Genomic DNA, 17,730 nt, shown 5'->3' with positions numbered 1-17,730 from the left:
TCTCATTACTATTATTTTAATTTTATACTTCTGTTAAATCACAGAAAATTAGGTTTTTAAGTTTGTTTAGGTTGACATGTCTGTGGTTTGTAGGAATAATGAATAAAAATATAAAATAGAAGCCCTAGTTATTTTTCAATTAGAGACTTCAAAGATGAACTCCAACCACATATAATGTGTTTATTTATGAAGATCAATGAACTTAAAACCATGGCCTGGTCAGTCAAACACCAGAAGCTGAGGCTTTGCAAGACTATGGGCTTGACAAAGTTCATCATTTCTGGAGCAGAGAAGAACTTATTGCAGCTGTGGACAGTAGAGCAAGATCTGTCAGAGGATTCTGAAGGAAATGGGATCCCCAGATCATAAATCCGACCCCAGGTAGAGTCTTTTTCACACTCAACTTTGTACTCTCTCCGCTTTATCACTTACACCTTGTCATTTTTTGCTCAAACGCTACTATTATTATAATGGGGAACACTCACTGCCCTAGATTCATTAATACAAGAATGTACCACTGCTGTTATTCCATGGAGCCTTTTACAGAAGGGGCTCTTGAACATTAAAATTTAGGTGCAAAAAGTTGACTACAAAGCAAAATATAAAACATGCAGAGGGTCCTCATATTCTACTACCTATCCTTACCTTTATTTTTCTTTAATCCCCCATTCTCTTTATAGATAACTGTAATGTACAAAATGTAACAGCTTGCGGTTTAAGGACAACTGGCACCTTAGAGACTTTGAGTAATAAATGTACCATCAGAACCCACCTAGACCTGTCTCTAGCCTATGTACCCCCAGAACCCACCTAGACCTGTCACTAGCCTATGTACCCCCAGAACCCACCTAGACCTGTCACTAGCCTATGTACCCCCAGAACCCACCTAGACCTGTCACTAGCCTATGTACCCCCAGAAACCACCTAGACCTGTCACTAGCCTATGTACCCCCAGAACCCTAGACCTGTCACTAGTCTATGTACCCCCAGAACTACACTCATGGCACATGTGCTTTTGTAGATTAGCATATGATATGATGAAACTGGAGAGACCAGGCTAAGTGAAACTGGAAGACTGTGATTTAAAAAAGAAAAAAGTGTGTTAATCACTACCTGATTCTTAATCCACACAGCGATTAGCAAAATATGTTTGATTAGTGCTATGTGAACATTACATAGGAAATGTGATAGCAGAATATATTTCAAGAGCACAATAAGCAGCAAATTTTAGGGCAGTAGAACTGAATGTACTCACATTGATTCACTAATCCAAAATTTTCTATTTTGCAGTTAAAAGAATAATTTTTAAATATGATACATTTTTTACATGATCCAAGATGTAGAGTTTAGAAAACCTTGTTTATGTTGCACTTGATATTCCAGTGAGCCCCCTCACTAGATTTTATAAAATTATTATATTTTGTTCAACAAAGCATTTACAGCTAGATATTGGATATCGAATAAAGATACCCTCTTAGTGCAAGTGGTTAAATCTGTGTTTACAAAACCACGTCTGTGCTGATTACGTATGTAATCTTCAGGTCACTCATTCATGTAAAAAAATATTATGCTTAAAACCGTCTCTTTTTAATTAATGACACAAATGTGTTGCTTTTAATATCCATTAGAGAAATTTTATCTTTAGAATAAAATGTGTAAAAAAAGGAAGATCAAGTGCGCAATTAGCAAATATGGAGTTGTCAGAGTTTAGATAACATTTCAGGGTCAGTAAATAAAAGGGTTGGCAGCGCTAGTCCTGAAAAATGTTGGTTGGGAAAGCAGTAGATCAGGAACAGATCTCCGATCAGATACAATGCCCCTGCAAATTGCTAGCCCAATGACCTCATCAAACCTCAGATTAGACCCAATTACCTGCAGCCCATGTCAGTTATTTGCCAATATCAGACCCATATCTGCAATACCCACAAGATCTGATCTATAGTTCCTCATGTAACCTCATATGAAATCTAAGGTCCTGTAGCCCCTGTCACACCAAAATGTCCAGATATGTCCTAAGCAATTAAGAGTTAATATTTTTTTACCTACAGTTCACTGAGCATCCAACTGAAATACCCCTCCATTTAAATACAGGATGTTTAGCAACCCTTCTAAATAGTAAGAGCAGGACTTCAATATTTAAAATGTTTGTTGTCAGATTGAAATAATCAAATTTTGAGGATAATCTGATCTTTAGTCTGTCTATAAGTTATATTAATAATCAGCTAGTGATCATTAGCAATTATGAAACCAAGAAAATTATGAAAATAATAAAAAAGAGAACCAGTCAGCAAAATTTGGTTGAAGATTTCCAGTTATACGCTTTTTCCAGGCAAAGTTATTTTTGTAGTCTAGGTTTAGCGCAGTTAAGTGCAGAAACTAGAGTGTGACTCTTGGCAGGGCCTGCTACCGGTTTGATCCCTATAAATGTTTTGTTGTACTCCCCTTTTGTTTATAGCGCTGCGGAATCTGTTGGCGCTCTACAAATAACCGATAATAATAATAATATACCATACAGTATTTGGTCATCATAGGTATCTTATCACCAAGGTGATTTTCCAGTGCCTTCAAATCCTACTTTTTTGCCCTTAATATTGTATCTATGTTTTATTTTTCCAACGTATTGCACCCTTGTATAGCTTTAGCCTCTTTTAAATAAATAAATAAATATAGAAATAATAAAATGTATGTATTATTATTAGTATAATTATTAAAATAATAATAATAATAATAATAATAATAATGGTCCTTGTCCTTCCCTTCAACGTGTTCAGTTCTTACACAGTTGTTATGCATTACTTGATACAGGTGGTTGAGTGCAGGTACTTTGTCATTAGTAACATCATGACTTCAGTTAGGTACTGTGACATGTTATGCAAAGAATCAACTGTTCAATAAAAAAAATTGTCATGTTTAAAGTGAAAGGAGGCAAATACAATTTGTACAATTACACGAGTATCATCTTACTCCACATTTATAGTTAACATTTACCAATGATCTTTTGTTCCTTTAAATATATATTATTCATTCAGTTTGGCCATACAATACACATTCTTATTATATTATTATCTTATTATTATCTAGAACAATGGTATCCAAATTTTTCAGCAAAGAAGGCCCACTTGAGGCTAGCTTCAATTGAGGTTTCAAAGCTTGGAAACTGGTGGTAACATAAAAATTCTCCATAGACTTTAGTGGAGATAATTGTTTTTACCATGAGATACTAGGCCTTATTCAGGGTTCATTTCCATTGAGCCATAGTTAGGTTTTCGAGAAGTCGCAAACCGTCAACTATGCTGTCAGAAGCAATTTTGTTTATCGACTGCTTCCGATGGCACGTTATACTTCAATATAAAATATTTTCATGTCCCATAGAAAGTATTAGAATCCGTTAAGTGATAACTTATACCAAGTTTCCAATGAAAGTGCAAACCATTAGTACACTGTCTGAGGCTGTTGATATATTGAAAAAATTACACCCAGCTCAACTAGGTGTAAGAGAGGAAAAATTAGCTTTTTAAAGACCTATGTCTTATTGAAATTTTAAAATGCAATGTAAAAAAAAAAGTAATATGTCATATTTATTGTTTCCCATGTATCGGGATAGTTGCTCTTATGTTCTTATGGAAATATCAGTATGTTTTTACTTATACATATAATTGCAAGCCCATATCTACAAAATTCAAACTAGGCCTATGCCTAGGGCAACAATATATATGACAAATATTAATAAAAAATATTTGCTTACAGTTAAAAAAATATGTATTATAAATAAGTGTATCTTTGTTTCTCTCTAGAGGTGATCACAGGTAAGGAGCGCAGACGTTAAACGTAAATTTTATAGTGAAAGGTCGGGTTACCATAGCAACTAGTTGATTTTATTTCAAGAAATCCGAAATTGGGTGAAAGCGTTAACACAGCTTTAACTTACACCTACACGAAAAGAGCAACTGCACGCAATGCGCAACATATTTTAATGGATACTTAGTACTAAAATTGAGCCATAAACTACTTTTAGCTGTCAGCCACTTCAATAGCTTATGGCTCCATTTATTACGGCTCAATGGAATGAGCCTTAAAGGGACAGTCAACACCAGAATTGTTGTTGTTTTAAAAGATAGATAATCCCTTTATTACCCATTCCCCAGTTTTGCATAACCAACACAGTTATAATTATACACTTTTTACCTCTGTGATTAACTTTTATCTAAACATCGTCTGACAGCCCCCTGATCACATGACATTTTATTTATTATCTATTGACTTTTATTTGAGCCAATTAGTGCAGTGTCTGCCACAATTCACGAGCGTGCTCACAATGTTATCTATTGGGTTTACCTGAACTAGCTCTCCCCTGCTGTGAAAAGCAAATACAAAAGCATGTGATTAGAGGCGGCCTTCAAGGGCTTAGCAATTATCATATGAGCCTTCCTAGGTCTAGTTTCAACTAAGAATATTAAAAGAACAAAGCAAAATTGGTGATAAAAGTAAATTGGAAAGTTGTTTAAAATTACATGCCCTATTTGAAACATGAAAGTTTTTTTTGGACTTGACTGTCCCTTTAAGTTGGTAAAAATTGAGCCATAAGCTGCCAAAGCAGCCAACAGCTTAAAGTTATTTATGGCTCCACTTTAGTACCAGGTTTCCATTGAAATATTTTGTGCTATCCATGCAGTTGATCTTTTCATGAATACATTAAACGCTTTGAGATTGTAATATGAAATGTTAAATTATATGTAGTAAAATTATTTTATTAATTTTGCACCCTCTTCCGTATTTTGAAACGCTAGGGTTTACTGTTGAAACAAATAAATGGCACTTTCATTCATGAAGTATAAGATACTTCATGCAAAAAGTGCCTTTATTTGTTTCAACTGTTCGCCGTTCTTAGCTGCTACGGCAGCCCACGGCCAAAAAAAATTTGGTAAGAGGTGACGTTTTCACCTCTTAGCCAATAGCCGTGCGGTAAATCCGATTTGGCGCCCATGGGAGCGGGATTTACCACACAGCTATTTGCTAAGAGGTGAAAACGTCACCTCTTAGCAAAATATGTTTTTGCCGTGGGCTGTTGTAGCAGCTAAGTACAGCGAACGGTTAAAACGAATAAAGGCACTTTCTGCATGAAGAATCTAATACTTCATGAATGAAAGAGCCCTTTATTTTTTTCAACAGTCAACCCTAGCGTTTCAAAAAAACGCTATGGTTGACTTTCACTTTAATTCTGAAAATTGTGGCTTTTCTAATTTATAGAAACATTAAACATAAATAGATCCATAGGCCCAAAACGTTTGCCTGTATTTCCCATAAAGTATAAGCTTAGTGTGTAGGACAGCCTCATGCTTATACTAAGCTTTTCAAGGTCCTCTACGGTGTTTATTTAACAAATCAATCTCCCTTCCTGTGAAGAAGTGCTACGGCAAAATACTCCTGAACCTACTACTCTTCATCTTGAGTACACAACCACTTGTTCTGTTGTTGCCTTTCCTGCAAATACATACTTTCAACATAAGCTTTATTGATTCCCTTAATATCATATCACTTCTTTCCCTTCTTGTATCTAAGCTATACATATTAAGATCATCAAGTCTTTCTTTATAAGTTTTATTTTTTAGACCATGAACCATTTAGTAGCCCTCCTTAGAACAGATTCCATTTCATTTAGACCTTCTGGAGATACAGCCGCTAGAACTGCACACAATACTCAAGATTAGTCCTAATTAGTGATCTGTAAATTGGAATGAAAACCTTATTATTTCTACTGCAAATACCTATACAACTAATGCTGATCAACCAAGATTTGACAGTCATAGCAGCACCCATTGCTTTATTTAAACAAATATGATATAAAATATCTACACTTTATTCTTGGGCTAATCTTTGTTTTGAATGCATTATTCCATCCAGCATTTATTTAGAGCTTAATGTCCCTTTAAGACACATGCACACTCCTAAGCCTACCTATGTATGCTCTCATTGAAAAGAGCTAAGATTGGCCAAAGCATACCAAGACAAAGTGGTAAATTTGACAACAGACATGTTTTCGTTTTTACAAGGTTTACCCTCTGTCTGAACCACAAATTTAAATTTTGACTTCTAAATCCTTTTAAATTTTGCAGTCCCCTTTAATATCTAAATACAGATGGTAAATCAAAGCTTATAAATTCCCTGTTCCAATGATCATTATTTCATAAAGTAAGCAGGGGCATAAATATAGGGGTCTCAGAGGTCTCAATTGAGATAGGGCCCACAGCTCAAGGTCGGCCACGAGGACTCTGCAGTCATTAGTGGCATCACTCCACCTGCATCATGACTGGTTCCTTTGTGTTCTCCCTGCAAATCAAGCTCACAGTTTACAGAAAGCGTATGCATTTGCTTATACAATATGGTGGCAGGGTTGCCAAGATGACACTACGGTGTTGCTGTACAGAAAAAAAATGCCGCCAAATGTTTACAGGAAGGCTTCGTATTTCCTCTAACTAAGGGGAAGGACGACATTCATAGAGAAGTTCCTATTTCTCATATGTTGACTCAACTTCTGATGATTGCAAACAGTCAGAAAGGGTGCTGTCAAAATAGGGGGCCCGTCACAGCCTTTGCTCTGGGACCCAGCAGGGTGTAGTTACCCCTTGAAAGAAAGCATTTCATAAATTAAAATCTACAGAATCTCCCTGTGAACTGAAAAGGAATCAGAAAAACCTAAAGCAGTAATGTTAAAGTGAGGGATACTGGTCTTTAAAGTTAAATATTTTATCAGATTTTCAAGTTCCTTATAGCCTGCTTGACATGTGCGCAAATTAAAGTAGAGTCAAGAGTCTCCCAGTTCCATAAGACAAATTGTATACCTATGTATTATCTAATAAATAAATCCTGTTTAATGTTAATGCAATGTTGAGGAATAAAATATTTAGCAGGCCTTTCATGCAGACACTTTTGACAACTGCAAATACTGAGCTAAATTATGTGTGGTAGAAATGAGTTTACATTAGAACCATTTTCTACATATGTTCTTTTAGTTGATGCACTTTATACTATACAAATTAACTACTCATATATACTGTTACTAAACTAAGGGCCAAATTAGAAGTGGGGCGCTAATTAAAGCTTTCGCTCGAGTCTTAATTGCGCTAGAAGTATGCTCGTATTACTAATTCAAAGTAAACTGTTTTCGTTTGAGCGTTAACCTGACGAGTGCAAAAAGCTAAAGTTAGAATATCGCGTTGGTGTTAACGTTTTCCTCCATAGGCGTCAATGGAGAACAAAAGTGGGGGGAAAAAACTAACACGCCACTCTCCTGCAAACCTAACACGACATGAAAATATGAATATTTCACATTCCAGTGTTCTGCACAGAGAATATATGTTATATTTATTAATAAATACATATATGATGGGTTTTTGGTAAAATATATATTAATACCTATATATAAAGATGATTAGATATAGGTATAAATATATACAGATATATATAGGAATATCTATTTACAAATACATAGAACATATTCTGCTATGTGCAGAACATTGGAATGCCAAATATTTATAGTAAATACATAGTAAAAACTTTTATTAAATATGAATATTGCATAAATATGTTTTTTTCATATTTTCATCTACTTGACTGCAAAGGGCTCCAATGCATATATATATATATATATATATATATATATATATATATATATCAATATATGTATACATATGTTTTTATGTGTTTATATGTGTATATATGTATTTACAGACATATAAATATATACACAAATAAATACATATGTACACATATATAGACAAATATATATATATATACTGTATATATATATATATATATATATACTGTATATACATACACATACATATTTAGAGATGTATATGTATGTATCTCAATGTTAAAGCCATTTTCCTGCCTTTTTTTTAACATCTGAGATCTCATATCATTGAGCCCTTATAACTTTTTTGTGCAATATTTTTTTGAATAATTTTTATTATATGTGTTGTTATTATTAGTGTAACTGTACTTTGTAACATATGTTTTCTGTGTTTTGAGCTCTGAGAATGCGGTTATCATTCTAGCGTAAATCGTGATTGCGCTGAAGTGATCAAATTTACTTACAACTCATAATACCAGCGGTAAGCCAGATGAGCACAAAACCCTGCGATAAACCCCTTACCACTCATAATATGGCCTTAAATCTGTATACGGTTGAACTAATCTTCATCTCTGATAATGAAGTCTGTAATACAGGAGCATAAAAGAAACGTGTAACTTAATTTGTTTGTTTTTCAGGCTCCCTCCACAGCTGGTTAAACTGTTGATGACCAATTACAGTATCCCAGAAGATTGCTTCTCTGAGCCTCCACCCTCATCACAGCTCCCATATAGTACGTAATGAAATATGATTTATTGTAAGCTTCATCGCTGAAAAAAAATATTAATCTCTAAAGTACTGCTATTTGTGTGAAAGAAAAAAGCAAAAATTATCTTAATAATATCCAAAGGGAAGTTTCCACTGCATTTGTTAAAGCACAATATCATCCAGCATCAGATACGATTGAATGAAGCTTGTGCCACCAAATCAAATAGAGAATAATAGTTTATCTGGCGATACGCCAAATGTTTCTGTGCCAATATCAGGATAAAGAAATGTCACATTTAATGTAATTGTCCTTTAAATGTATTGAATATTTACTAATATGGTTTGAAATGCTTATTTTTGGATGTAGCTTGCCTTTTGTATTCCCATTACATATTTATATATATTATATGTACGGAAAAGGGTTTGTTCCAGACCCTGGATGCTAACAAAGATGACCTTCAGTGTGGAGTTTACTACTGCTGCATTGTCCTGTTTATTTTATTTTTTTGGTTTGTTTATATATATATATATATATATATATATATATACAGTATATATATATATATATATATATATATATATATATGTATATGTAAATTCCCTCTTTACTTGTACTTGGCGTTGCAAATTTAGGACTTTTGGGACTATTGATTGGTTGCTACAATAATAACTGTAGGTGCTGTAACATTCTCCAGCATCCCTGATATCCTTAGCTACCAAGAGAACTCAAATCAGGGTTCTTCAAACTTTTTTCCCCAAGACCCAGTGCCATAATACCATATACCTTCACAACCCTATTTTTATGCTTGGTCTGACAATTTCTGAAGCAATATACAACAAGATAGCTGCGATTTTTGGCAAAGTGACTAAAATGTGTGCATACTTTTTCCTGAACTTGAAATTGTTGTAAAAGGTAATAACACACACAAACAAGTTGCGACTCAGTAAACATGGTGTTGCGACACAGTAATGGTTCCCGAGTCCGACCTGTGGTTTGAAGAACCCTGCCTTAGACAGATGTATAGATAATTTATAAATGTTCATTAAAGTTCATATATTTCACATTTATTCAAATGTTGTATATATTCCTGCAAATTTTCAGTACTAAAGAAACACTTAACTGTCCGCTCTATCAACAATAACAACAAAACAAAAAGAGATTAAAGGTTGTTGCTAGGTGTTATTACTATGTGGATCACTTGGTCTCGGAAAGGTAGATCTCAAGAAATTCCTGTTTAAGGTGATTATTTCTTACATGCTATAGGGACAACCTACCTCTCAGTTGAAAGGGCAGAATTCCTCTTTTCAAATCAGGTAACATATCCGTCTAAATTGTTAGAGGACCAAGATATGGGCAGAAAAAAGGCCATCTCTCTGTATTCTCAGAGAAATTAGGAAGTAAACCTCTGACGTTGCATGTGAAGTCATCATGTGTCTCGTGACTTGAGAAGTGTTTACTGCTTGAAAATAATGTAACTTAACTTAAGCTGCTAGATATAAGTGTTCATGGTTAGCCAAATCAGTATTAGCAGGAAGTACCTATCAGCAAGTTATCATTAACAGGCAGTGCCTTTCAGCCAATTAATTTTAACAGTAAGTACACAACTAATACAGCTGTATTAAATTCATGATACTTTTGAACAGCTTTTAGCTCACACTTTAAGCAAACCCCCCCCCCCCCCAAAAAAAACAAAAAAACCACACAAAAAACCGCAATGTGTAAAATGAGTATGATGAGTATGATATTATACAATTTTTGGGAAGAGATTATCAGAGAACAAGTTTAAAAGTCTTGTTAATGGAATTTTGTAAGATTTCGATTAAACAGATTTGGCCCTTTTATGTGACAGGGCATTATTTGCATCATTGGACTAAAATCCGATTATGGACAGGGCAAACTGAATGCTGTATTATATCATACTTGCTAACTTTTTAAATATATATCATGTGACCAGGGTAAGGGGCAGTGTCAAGGCAGACTAGGTTTGGAGTCCAGAGGTCTACAGGGGAGATTTAGCAATCTGGATACATTATTGGCAGTCATAAGTATTCCAGTATTGACACTGTCCTCAAGCAGAATGTGTATAATCAGTGCTTATGGCAGTGTGCTATTTTCTCTCCCAGTCAGGCATAGGATTGCAGCACAGAGGCTACATTTTAAAAACTACAAAAAGGCATTCTTGCATAAACAAACATATTAATGATGTTATTCTCTATTTAATCTGGAGTATGTGGGGGTCTATCCAAATGCACATTTGTTACATTTTTTTCCCATAATGCTGGAGCCAGCAGCAGGTACATATAGTACTAAAGCAAAGATCATGCAAAAAAGAATGCTTATGAATAAAATGTTATGGATCAGGACAGTTTGTACAGGCTTAGTAGTCATGCTAGGCAGTGCATTTTTATAAGTTCAGACTAAGCAGAAAGTCAGGGTAGGCATAGCTGGATCAGTGGTCGGAACAGGTTATTGCTCAGTGACAGATCAAGTCCTAAGACTTAATACTTTCTTAGAGCTAGTGATTAACAAACAAACTGAAACCATTATTGAGTTTTCCAAGAACTCTAGTAGTTTATTTCAATATAGGTAAAGATTAGTTTAAACCTTCCCATCACCACTTTTAAGTGGGCACCTGAATATTCTCTTTCTGTTTTATGGACATAAGTAACCTATATTGGCTATGGACTTCAGTAAATTCTGGACATTAAAGTCTCACAATGTAAAATTCATAAAATACATTAACCATTTCAATAGAGCTGACCAGTTATTCCTGGCTGATAGCAGGAAACTCAGCTTCAGGTCTTTAACATATTTTAAAGGGGTAGGAAAGTCAATAATGAACTTGCATTAATCTGATAGAGCATGCCATTTTAAAGTGATGGTAAATACTGCATATATTGAATTGTATATTTCCACTCTGCATATACATAAAATGCTTGTTTGCTTCGCCCCACTGAAGTGGCGTACATTGCGGTCCCACCCGCTCTATGCGTGAAAGCCTCTGCACGTTCCCAACAGGGATTACAAACAGTGCATGCACAATGCTGTCAGTGACATATGTCAAGTGAACATTGAATCACGAGACTCAATGTTTACTTGGTTTTCAGAGCAAAGTGATCATTATGAGTGAGTGAGCAATCGACCCCTTATTGAAAAATTAGCATATTTTTAATACATTTAGGGCCAGATTACAAATGGAGCGCTATTTTAATGTGCGCCAGTAAAGGGGCAAATTTGCCCATTTATGGGTGCACGTTAAATAACCACCCATTACTAGCTTTTTGCTACAAATCATTGCCATGTCTATCTGCATCAGAACGAGGCTCCCAATGAAGCCTACGGAAGCATGATCTCATGAGTGCTTCACTTCCCGGCATCGTTCAAATTGCATGCGCTGGTATTACTGAGTGGAGCGCACATATCGTGCTCGCATAAGCACAATATTGCACTCCACTCATAATCTAGCCTTTAGATGGGGATCGCAATCATGTCAAACATAAAAGCTCGCAATCATGTCAAACATAAAAGGTAAAATTGTTATATATTTCTCAAACACTTTATAAAGCAAAAACTGGTATGTGAGGTTCATGGGACTCATAGATTTAGTTAACAGCAAGATGGGACACAGAGTTTACCATCACTTTAAGACACTTTTAAATTCACTTCTATTTTCTAATGTACTTTGTTCTCTTGGTATCTGTTGTTGAAAAAGAATATGTACATATCCTACACTACTGGGTGCTAGCTGGTGATTGGTGCCTGCACACATTTTTTCTCTTGTGATTGGCTCATTAGATATGTTCACCTAGCTCTCAGTAGTGCATTACTGCTCCTTCAGCAAATGATACAAGAAAAACATAATTTATGTAAGAACTTACCTGATAAATTCATTTCTTTCATATTAGCAAGAGTCCATGAGCTAGTGACGTATGGGATATACATTCCTACCAGGAGGGGCAAAGTTTCCCAAACCTCAAAATGCCTACAAATACACCCCTCACCACACCCACCAATCAGTTTAACGAATAGCCAAGAAGTGGGGTGATAAGAAAAAAGTGCGAAAGCATATAAAATAAGGAATTGGAATAATTGTGCTTTATACAAAATCATAACCACCACAAAAAAAGGGCGGGCCTCATGGACTCTTGCTAATATGAAAGAAATGAATTTATCAGGTAAGTTCTTACATAAATTATGTTTTCTTTCATGTAATTAGCAAGAGTCCATGAGCTAGTGACGTATGGGATAATGACTACCCAAGAAGTGGATCTTTCCACACAAGAGTCACTAGAGAGGGAGGGATAAAATAAAGACAGCCAATTCCTGCTGAAAATAATCCACACCCAAAATAAAGTTTAACGAAAAACATAAGCAGAAGATTCAAACTGAAACCGCTGCCTGAAGTACTTTTCTACCAAAAACTGCTTCAGAAGAAGAAAATACATCAAAATGGTAGAATTTAGTAAAAGTATGCAAAGAGGACCAAGTAGCTGCTTTGCAGATCTGGTCAACCGAAGCTTCATTCCTAAACGCCCAGGAAGTAGAAACTGACCTAGTAGAATGAGCTGTAATTCTCTGAGGCGGAGTTTTACCCGACTCAACATAGGCAAGATGAATTAAAGATTTCAACCAAGATGCCAAAGAAATGGCAGAAGCTTTCTGGCCTTTTCTAGAACCGGAAAAGATAACAAATAGACTAGAAGTCTTACGAAAAGATTTCGTAGCTTCAACATAATATTTCAAAGCTCTAACAACATCTAAAGAATGCAACGATTTCTCCTTAGAATTCTTAGGATTAGGACATAATGAAGGAACCACAATTTCTCTACTAATGTTGTTGGAATTCACAACTTTAGGTAAAAATTCAAAAGAAGTTCGCAACACCGCCTTATCCTGATGAAAAATCAGAAAAGGAGACTCACAAGAAAGAGCAGATAATTCAGAAACTCTTCTGGCAGAAGAGATGGCCAAAAGGAACAAAACTTTCCAAGAAAGTAATTTAATGTCCAATGAATGCATAGGTTCAAACGGAGGAGCTTGAAGAGCTCCCAGAACCAAATTCAAACTCCAAGGAGGAGAAATTGACTTAATGACAGGTTTTATACAAACCAAAGCTTGTACAAAACAATGAATATCAGGAAGAATAGCAATCTTTCTGTGAAAAAGAACAGAAAGAGCAGAGATTTGTCCTTTCAAAGAACTTGCAGACAAACCCATATCTAAACCATCCTGAAGGAACTGTAAAATTCTCGGAATTCTAAAAGAATGCCAGGAAAAATGATGAGAAAGACACCAAGAAATATAAGTCTTCCAGACTCTATAATATATCTCTCGAGATACAGATTTACGAGCCTGTAACATAGTATTAATCACAGAGTCAGAGAAACCTCTTTGACCAAGAATCAAGCGTTCAATCTCCATACCTTTAAATTTAAGGATTTGAGATCCTGATGGAAAAAAGGACCTTGTGACAGAAGGTCTGGTCTTAACGGAAGAGTCCACGGTTGGCAAGAGGCCATCCGGACAAGATCCGCATACCAAAACCTGTGAGGCCATGCCGGAGCTACCAGCAGAACAAACGAGCATTCCTTCAGAATCTTGGAGATTACTCTTGGAAGAAGAACTAGAGGCGGAAAGATATAGGCAGGATGATACTTCCAAGGAAGTGATAATGCATCCACTGCCTCCGCCTGAGGATCCCGGGATCTGGACAGATACCTGGGAAGTTTCTTGTTTAGATGGGACGCCATCAGATCTATTTCTGGAAGTTCCCACATTTGAAAAATCTGAAGAAAAACCTCTGGGTGAAGAGACCATTCGCCCGGATGCAACGTTTGGCGACTGAGATAATCCGCTTCCCAATTGTCTACACCTGGGATATGAACCGCAGAGATTAGACAGGAGCTGGATTCCGCCCAAACCAAAATTCGAGATACTTCTTTCATAGCCAGAGGACTGTGAGTCCCTCCTTGATGATTGATGTATGCCACAGTTGTGACATTGTCTGTCTGAAAACAAATGAACGATTCTCTCTTCAGAAGAGGCCAAAACTGAAGAGCTCTGAAAATTGCACGGAGTTCCAAAATATTGATCGGTAATCTCACCTCCTGAGATTCCCAAACTCCTTGTGCCGTCAGAGATCCCCACACAGCTCCCCAACCTGTGAGACTTGCATCTGTTGAAATTACAGTCCAGGTCGGAAGCACAAAAGAAGCCCCCTGAATTAAACGATGGTGATCTGTCCACCATGATAGAGAGTGTCGAACAATCGGTTTTAAAGATATTAATTGAGATATCTTCGTGTAATCCTTGCACCATTGCTTCAGCATACAGAGCTGAAGAGGTCGCATGTGAAAACGAGCAAAGGGGATCGCGTCCGATGCAGCAGTCATAAGACCTAGAATTTCCATGCATAAGGCTACCGAAGGGAATGATTGTGACTGAAGGTTTCGACAAGCTGTAATCAACTTTAGACGTCTCTTGTCTGTTAAAGACAGAGTCATGGACACTGAATCCATCTGGAAACCCAGAAAGGTTACCCTTGTCTGAGGAATCAAAGAACTTTTTAGTAAATTGATCCTCCAACCATGATCTTGAAGAAACAACACAAGTCGATTCGTATGAGATTCTGCTAAATGTAAAGACTGAGCAAGTACCAAGATATCGTCCAAATAAGGAAATACCACAATACCCTGTTCTCTGATTACAGACAGCAGGGCACCGAGAACCTTTGTAAAAATTCTTGGAGCTGTAGCTAGGCCAAACGGCAGAGCCACAAACTGGTAATGCTTGTCCAGAAACGAGAATCTCAGGAACTGATAATGATCTGGATGAATCGGAATATGCAGATATGCATCCTGTAAATCTATTGTGGACATATAATTCCCTTGCTGAACAAAAGGTAAGATAGTCCTTACAGTTACCATCTTGAACGTTGGTATCCTTACATAATGATTCAATATTTTTAGATCCAGAACTGGTCTGAAAGAATTCTCCTTCTTTGGTACAATGAAGAGATTTGAATAAAACCCCATCCCCTGTTCCGGAACTGGAACTGGCATAATTACTCCAATCAACTCTAGATCTGAAACACATTTCAGAAATGCTTGAGCTTTTACTGGATTTACTGGGACACGGGAAAGAAAAAATCTCTTTGCAGGAGGTCTCAACTTGAAACCAATTCTGTACCCTTCTGAAACAATGCTCTGAATCCAAAGATTGTGAACAGAATTGATCCAAATTTCCTTGAAAAAAACGTAACCTGCCCCCTACCAGCTGAGCTGGAATGAGGGCCGCACCATCATGTGGACTTAGAAGCAGGCTTTGCCTTTCTAGCTGGCTTGGATTTATTCCAGACTGGAGATGGTCTCCAAACTGAAACTGCTCCTGAGGATGAAGGATCAGGCTTTTGTTCTTTGTTGAAACGAAAGGAACGAAAACGAATATTAGCCCTGTTTTTACCTTTAGATTTTTTATCCTGTGGTAAAAAAGTTCCTTTCCCACCAGTAACAGTTGAAATAATGGAATCCAACTGAGAACCAAATAATTTGTTACCCTGGAAAGAAATGGAAAGTAAAGTTGATTTAGAAGCCATATCAGCATTCCAAGTTTTAAGCCATAAAGCTCTTCTAGCTAAAATAGCTAGAGACATAAACCTGACATCAACTCTGATAATATCAAAAATGGCATCACAGATAAAATTATTAGCATGCTGAAGACGAATAATAATATCATGAGAATCACGATGTGTTACTTGTTGCGCTAAAGTTTCCAACCAAAAAGTTGAAGCTGCAGCAACATCAGCCAAAGATATAGCAGGTCTAAGAAGATTACCTGAACACAGATAAGCTTTTCTTAGAAAGGACTCAATTTTCCTATCTAGAGGATCCTTAAACGAAGTACCATCTGACGTAGGAATAGTAGTACGTTTAGCAAGGGTAGAAATAGCCCCATCAACTTTAGGGATCTTGTCCCAAAATTCTAATCTGTCAGACGGCACAGGATATAATTGCTTAAAACGTTTAGAAGGAGTAAATGAATTACCCAAATTATCCCATTCTTTGGAAATTACTGCAGAAATAGCATTAGGAACAGGAAAAACTTCTGGAATAACCACAGGAGCTTTAAATACCTTATCTAAACGTTTAGAATTAGTATCAAGAGGACCAGAATCCTCTATTTCTAAAGCAATTAGTACTTCTTTAAGTAAAGAACGAATAAATTCCATTTTAAATAAATATGAAGATTTATCAGCATCAACCTCTGAGACAGAATCCTCTGAACCAGAGGAATCATCAGAATCAGAATGATGATGTTCAGTTAAAAATTCATCTGTAGGGAGAGAAGTTTTAAAAGATTTTTTACATTTACTAGAAGGAGAAATAACAGACATAGCCTTCTTTATGGATTCTGAAACAAAATCTCTTATATTATCAGGAACATTCTGCACCTTAGATGTTGAAGGAACTGCAACAGGCAATGGTACTTTACTAAAGGAAATATTATCTGCTTTAACAAGTTTGTCATGACAATCAATACAAACAACAGCTGGAGGAATAGCTACCAAAAGTTTACAGCAGATACACTTAGCTTTGGTAGATTCAGCACTTGACAGTGATTTTCCTGTAGTATCTTCTGACTCAGATGCAACGTGAGACATCTTGCAATATGTAAGAGAAAAAACAACATATATATAAAGCAAAATTGATCAAATTCCTTAAATGACAGTTTCAGGAATGGGAAAAAATGCCAAAGAACAAGCTTCTAGCAACCAGAAGCAATAAAAAATGAGACTTAAATAATGTGGAGACAAAAGTGACGCCCATATTTTTTCGCGCTAAATAAGACGCCCACATTATTTGGCGCCTAAATGCTTTTTGGCGCCAAAAATGACGCCACATCCGGAACGCCGACATTTTTGACGCAAAATAACGTCAAAAAAATGACGCAACTTCCGGCGACACGTATGACGCCGGAAACGGAAATAGAATTTTTGCGCCAAAAAAGTCCGCGCCAAGAATGACGCAATAAAATGAAGCATTTTCAGCCCCCGCGAGCCTAACAGCCCACAGGGAAAAAGTCAAATTTTAAGGTAAGAAAAATGTTAAATTAAAATGCATTATCCCAAATATGAAACTGACTGTCTGAAAATAAGGAAAGTTGAACATTCTGAGTCAAGGCAAATAAATGTTTGAATACATATATTTAGAACTTTATAAACAAAGTGCCCAACCATAGCTAGGAGTGTCACAGAAAATAAGACTTACTTACCCCAGGACACTCATCTACATATAGCAGATAGCCAAACCAGTACTGAAACGAGAATCAGCAGAGGTAATGGTATATATAAGAGTATATCGTCGATCTGAAAAGGGAGGTAAGAGATGAA

The 17,730-nt window shown here is 36.2% G+C and overlaps 1 protein-coding gene across 1 annotated transcript in view; it reads left to right on the top strand.

Annotated features, from left to right (window-relative positions):
• The first annotated feature begins 262 nt into the window (after positions 1–262).
• The window catches only part of LOC128656391 (organic solute transporter subunit alpha), an 83,116-nt gene continuing 65,648 nt past the window's right edge, over positions 263–17,730 (top strand). Inside the window, exons 1-2 of the mRNA XM_053710268.1 lie at positions 263–381; positions 8,272–8,366. Coding sequence (XP_053566243.1) covers positions 350–381; positions 8,272–8,366 — 127 coding nt within the window. The 5' untranslated portion in view covers positions 263–349. The remainder of the gene's footprint in view (positions 382–8,271; positions 8,367–17,730) is intronic.

Source organism: Bombina bombina, chromosome 4 (assembly GCF_027579735.1).
Source record: "Bombina bombina isolate aBomBom1 chromosome 4, aBomBom1.pri, whole genome shotgun sequence".
In the NCBI taxonomy this organism is placed as follows: domain Eukaryota; kingdom Metazoa; phylum Chordata; class Amphibia; order Anura; family Bombinatoridae; genus Bombina; species Bombina bombina.
The sequence above is the reverse complement of the archived record's forward strand: the minus strand, read 5'-3'. Positions and strand labels throughout refer to the sequence as shown.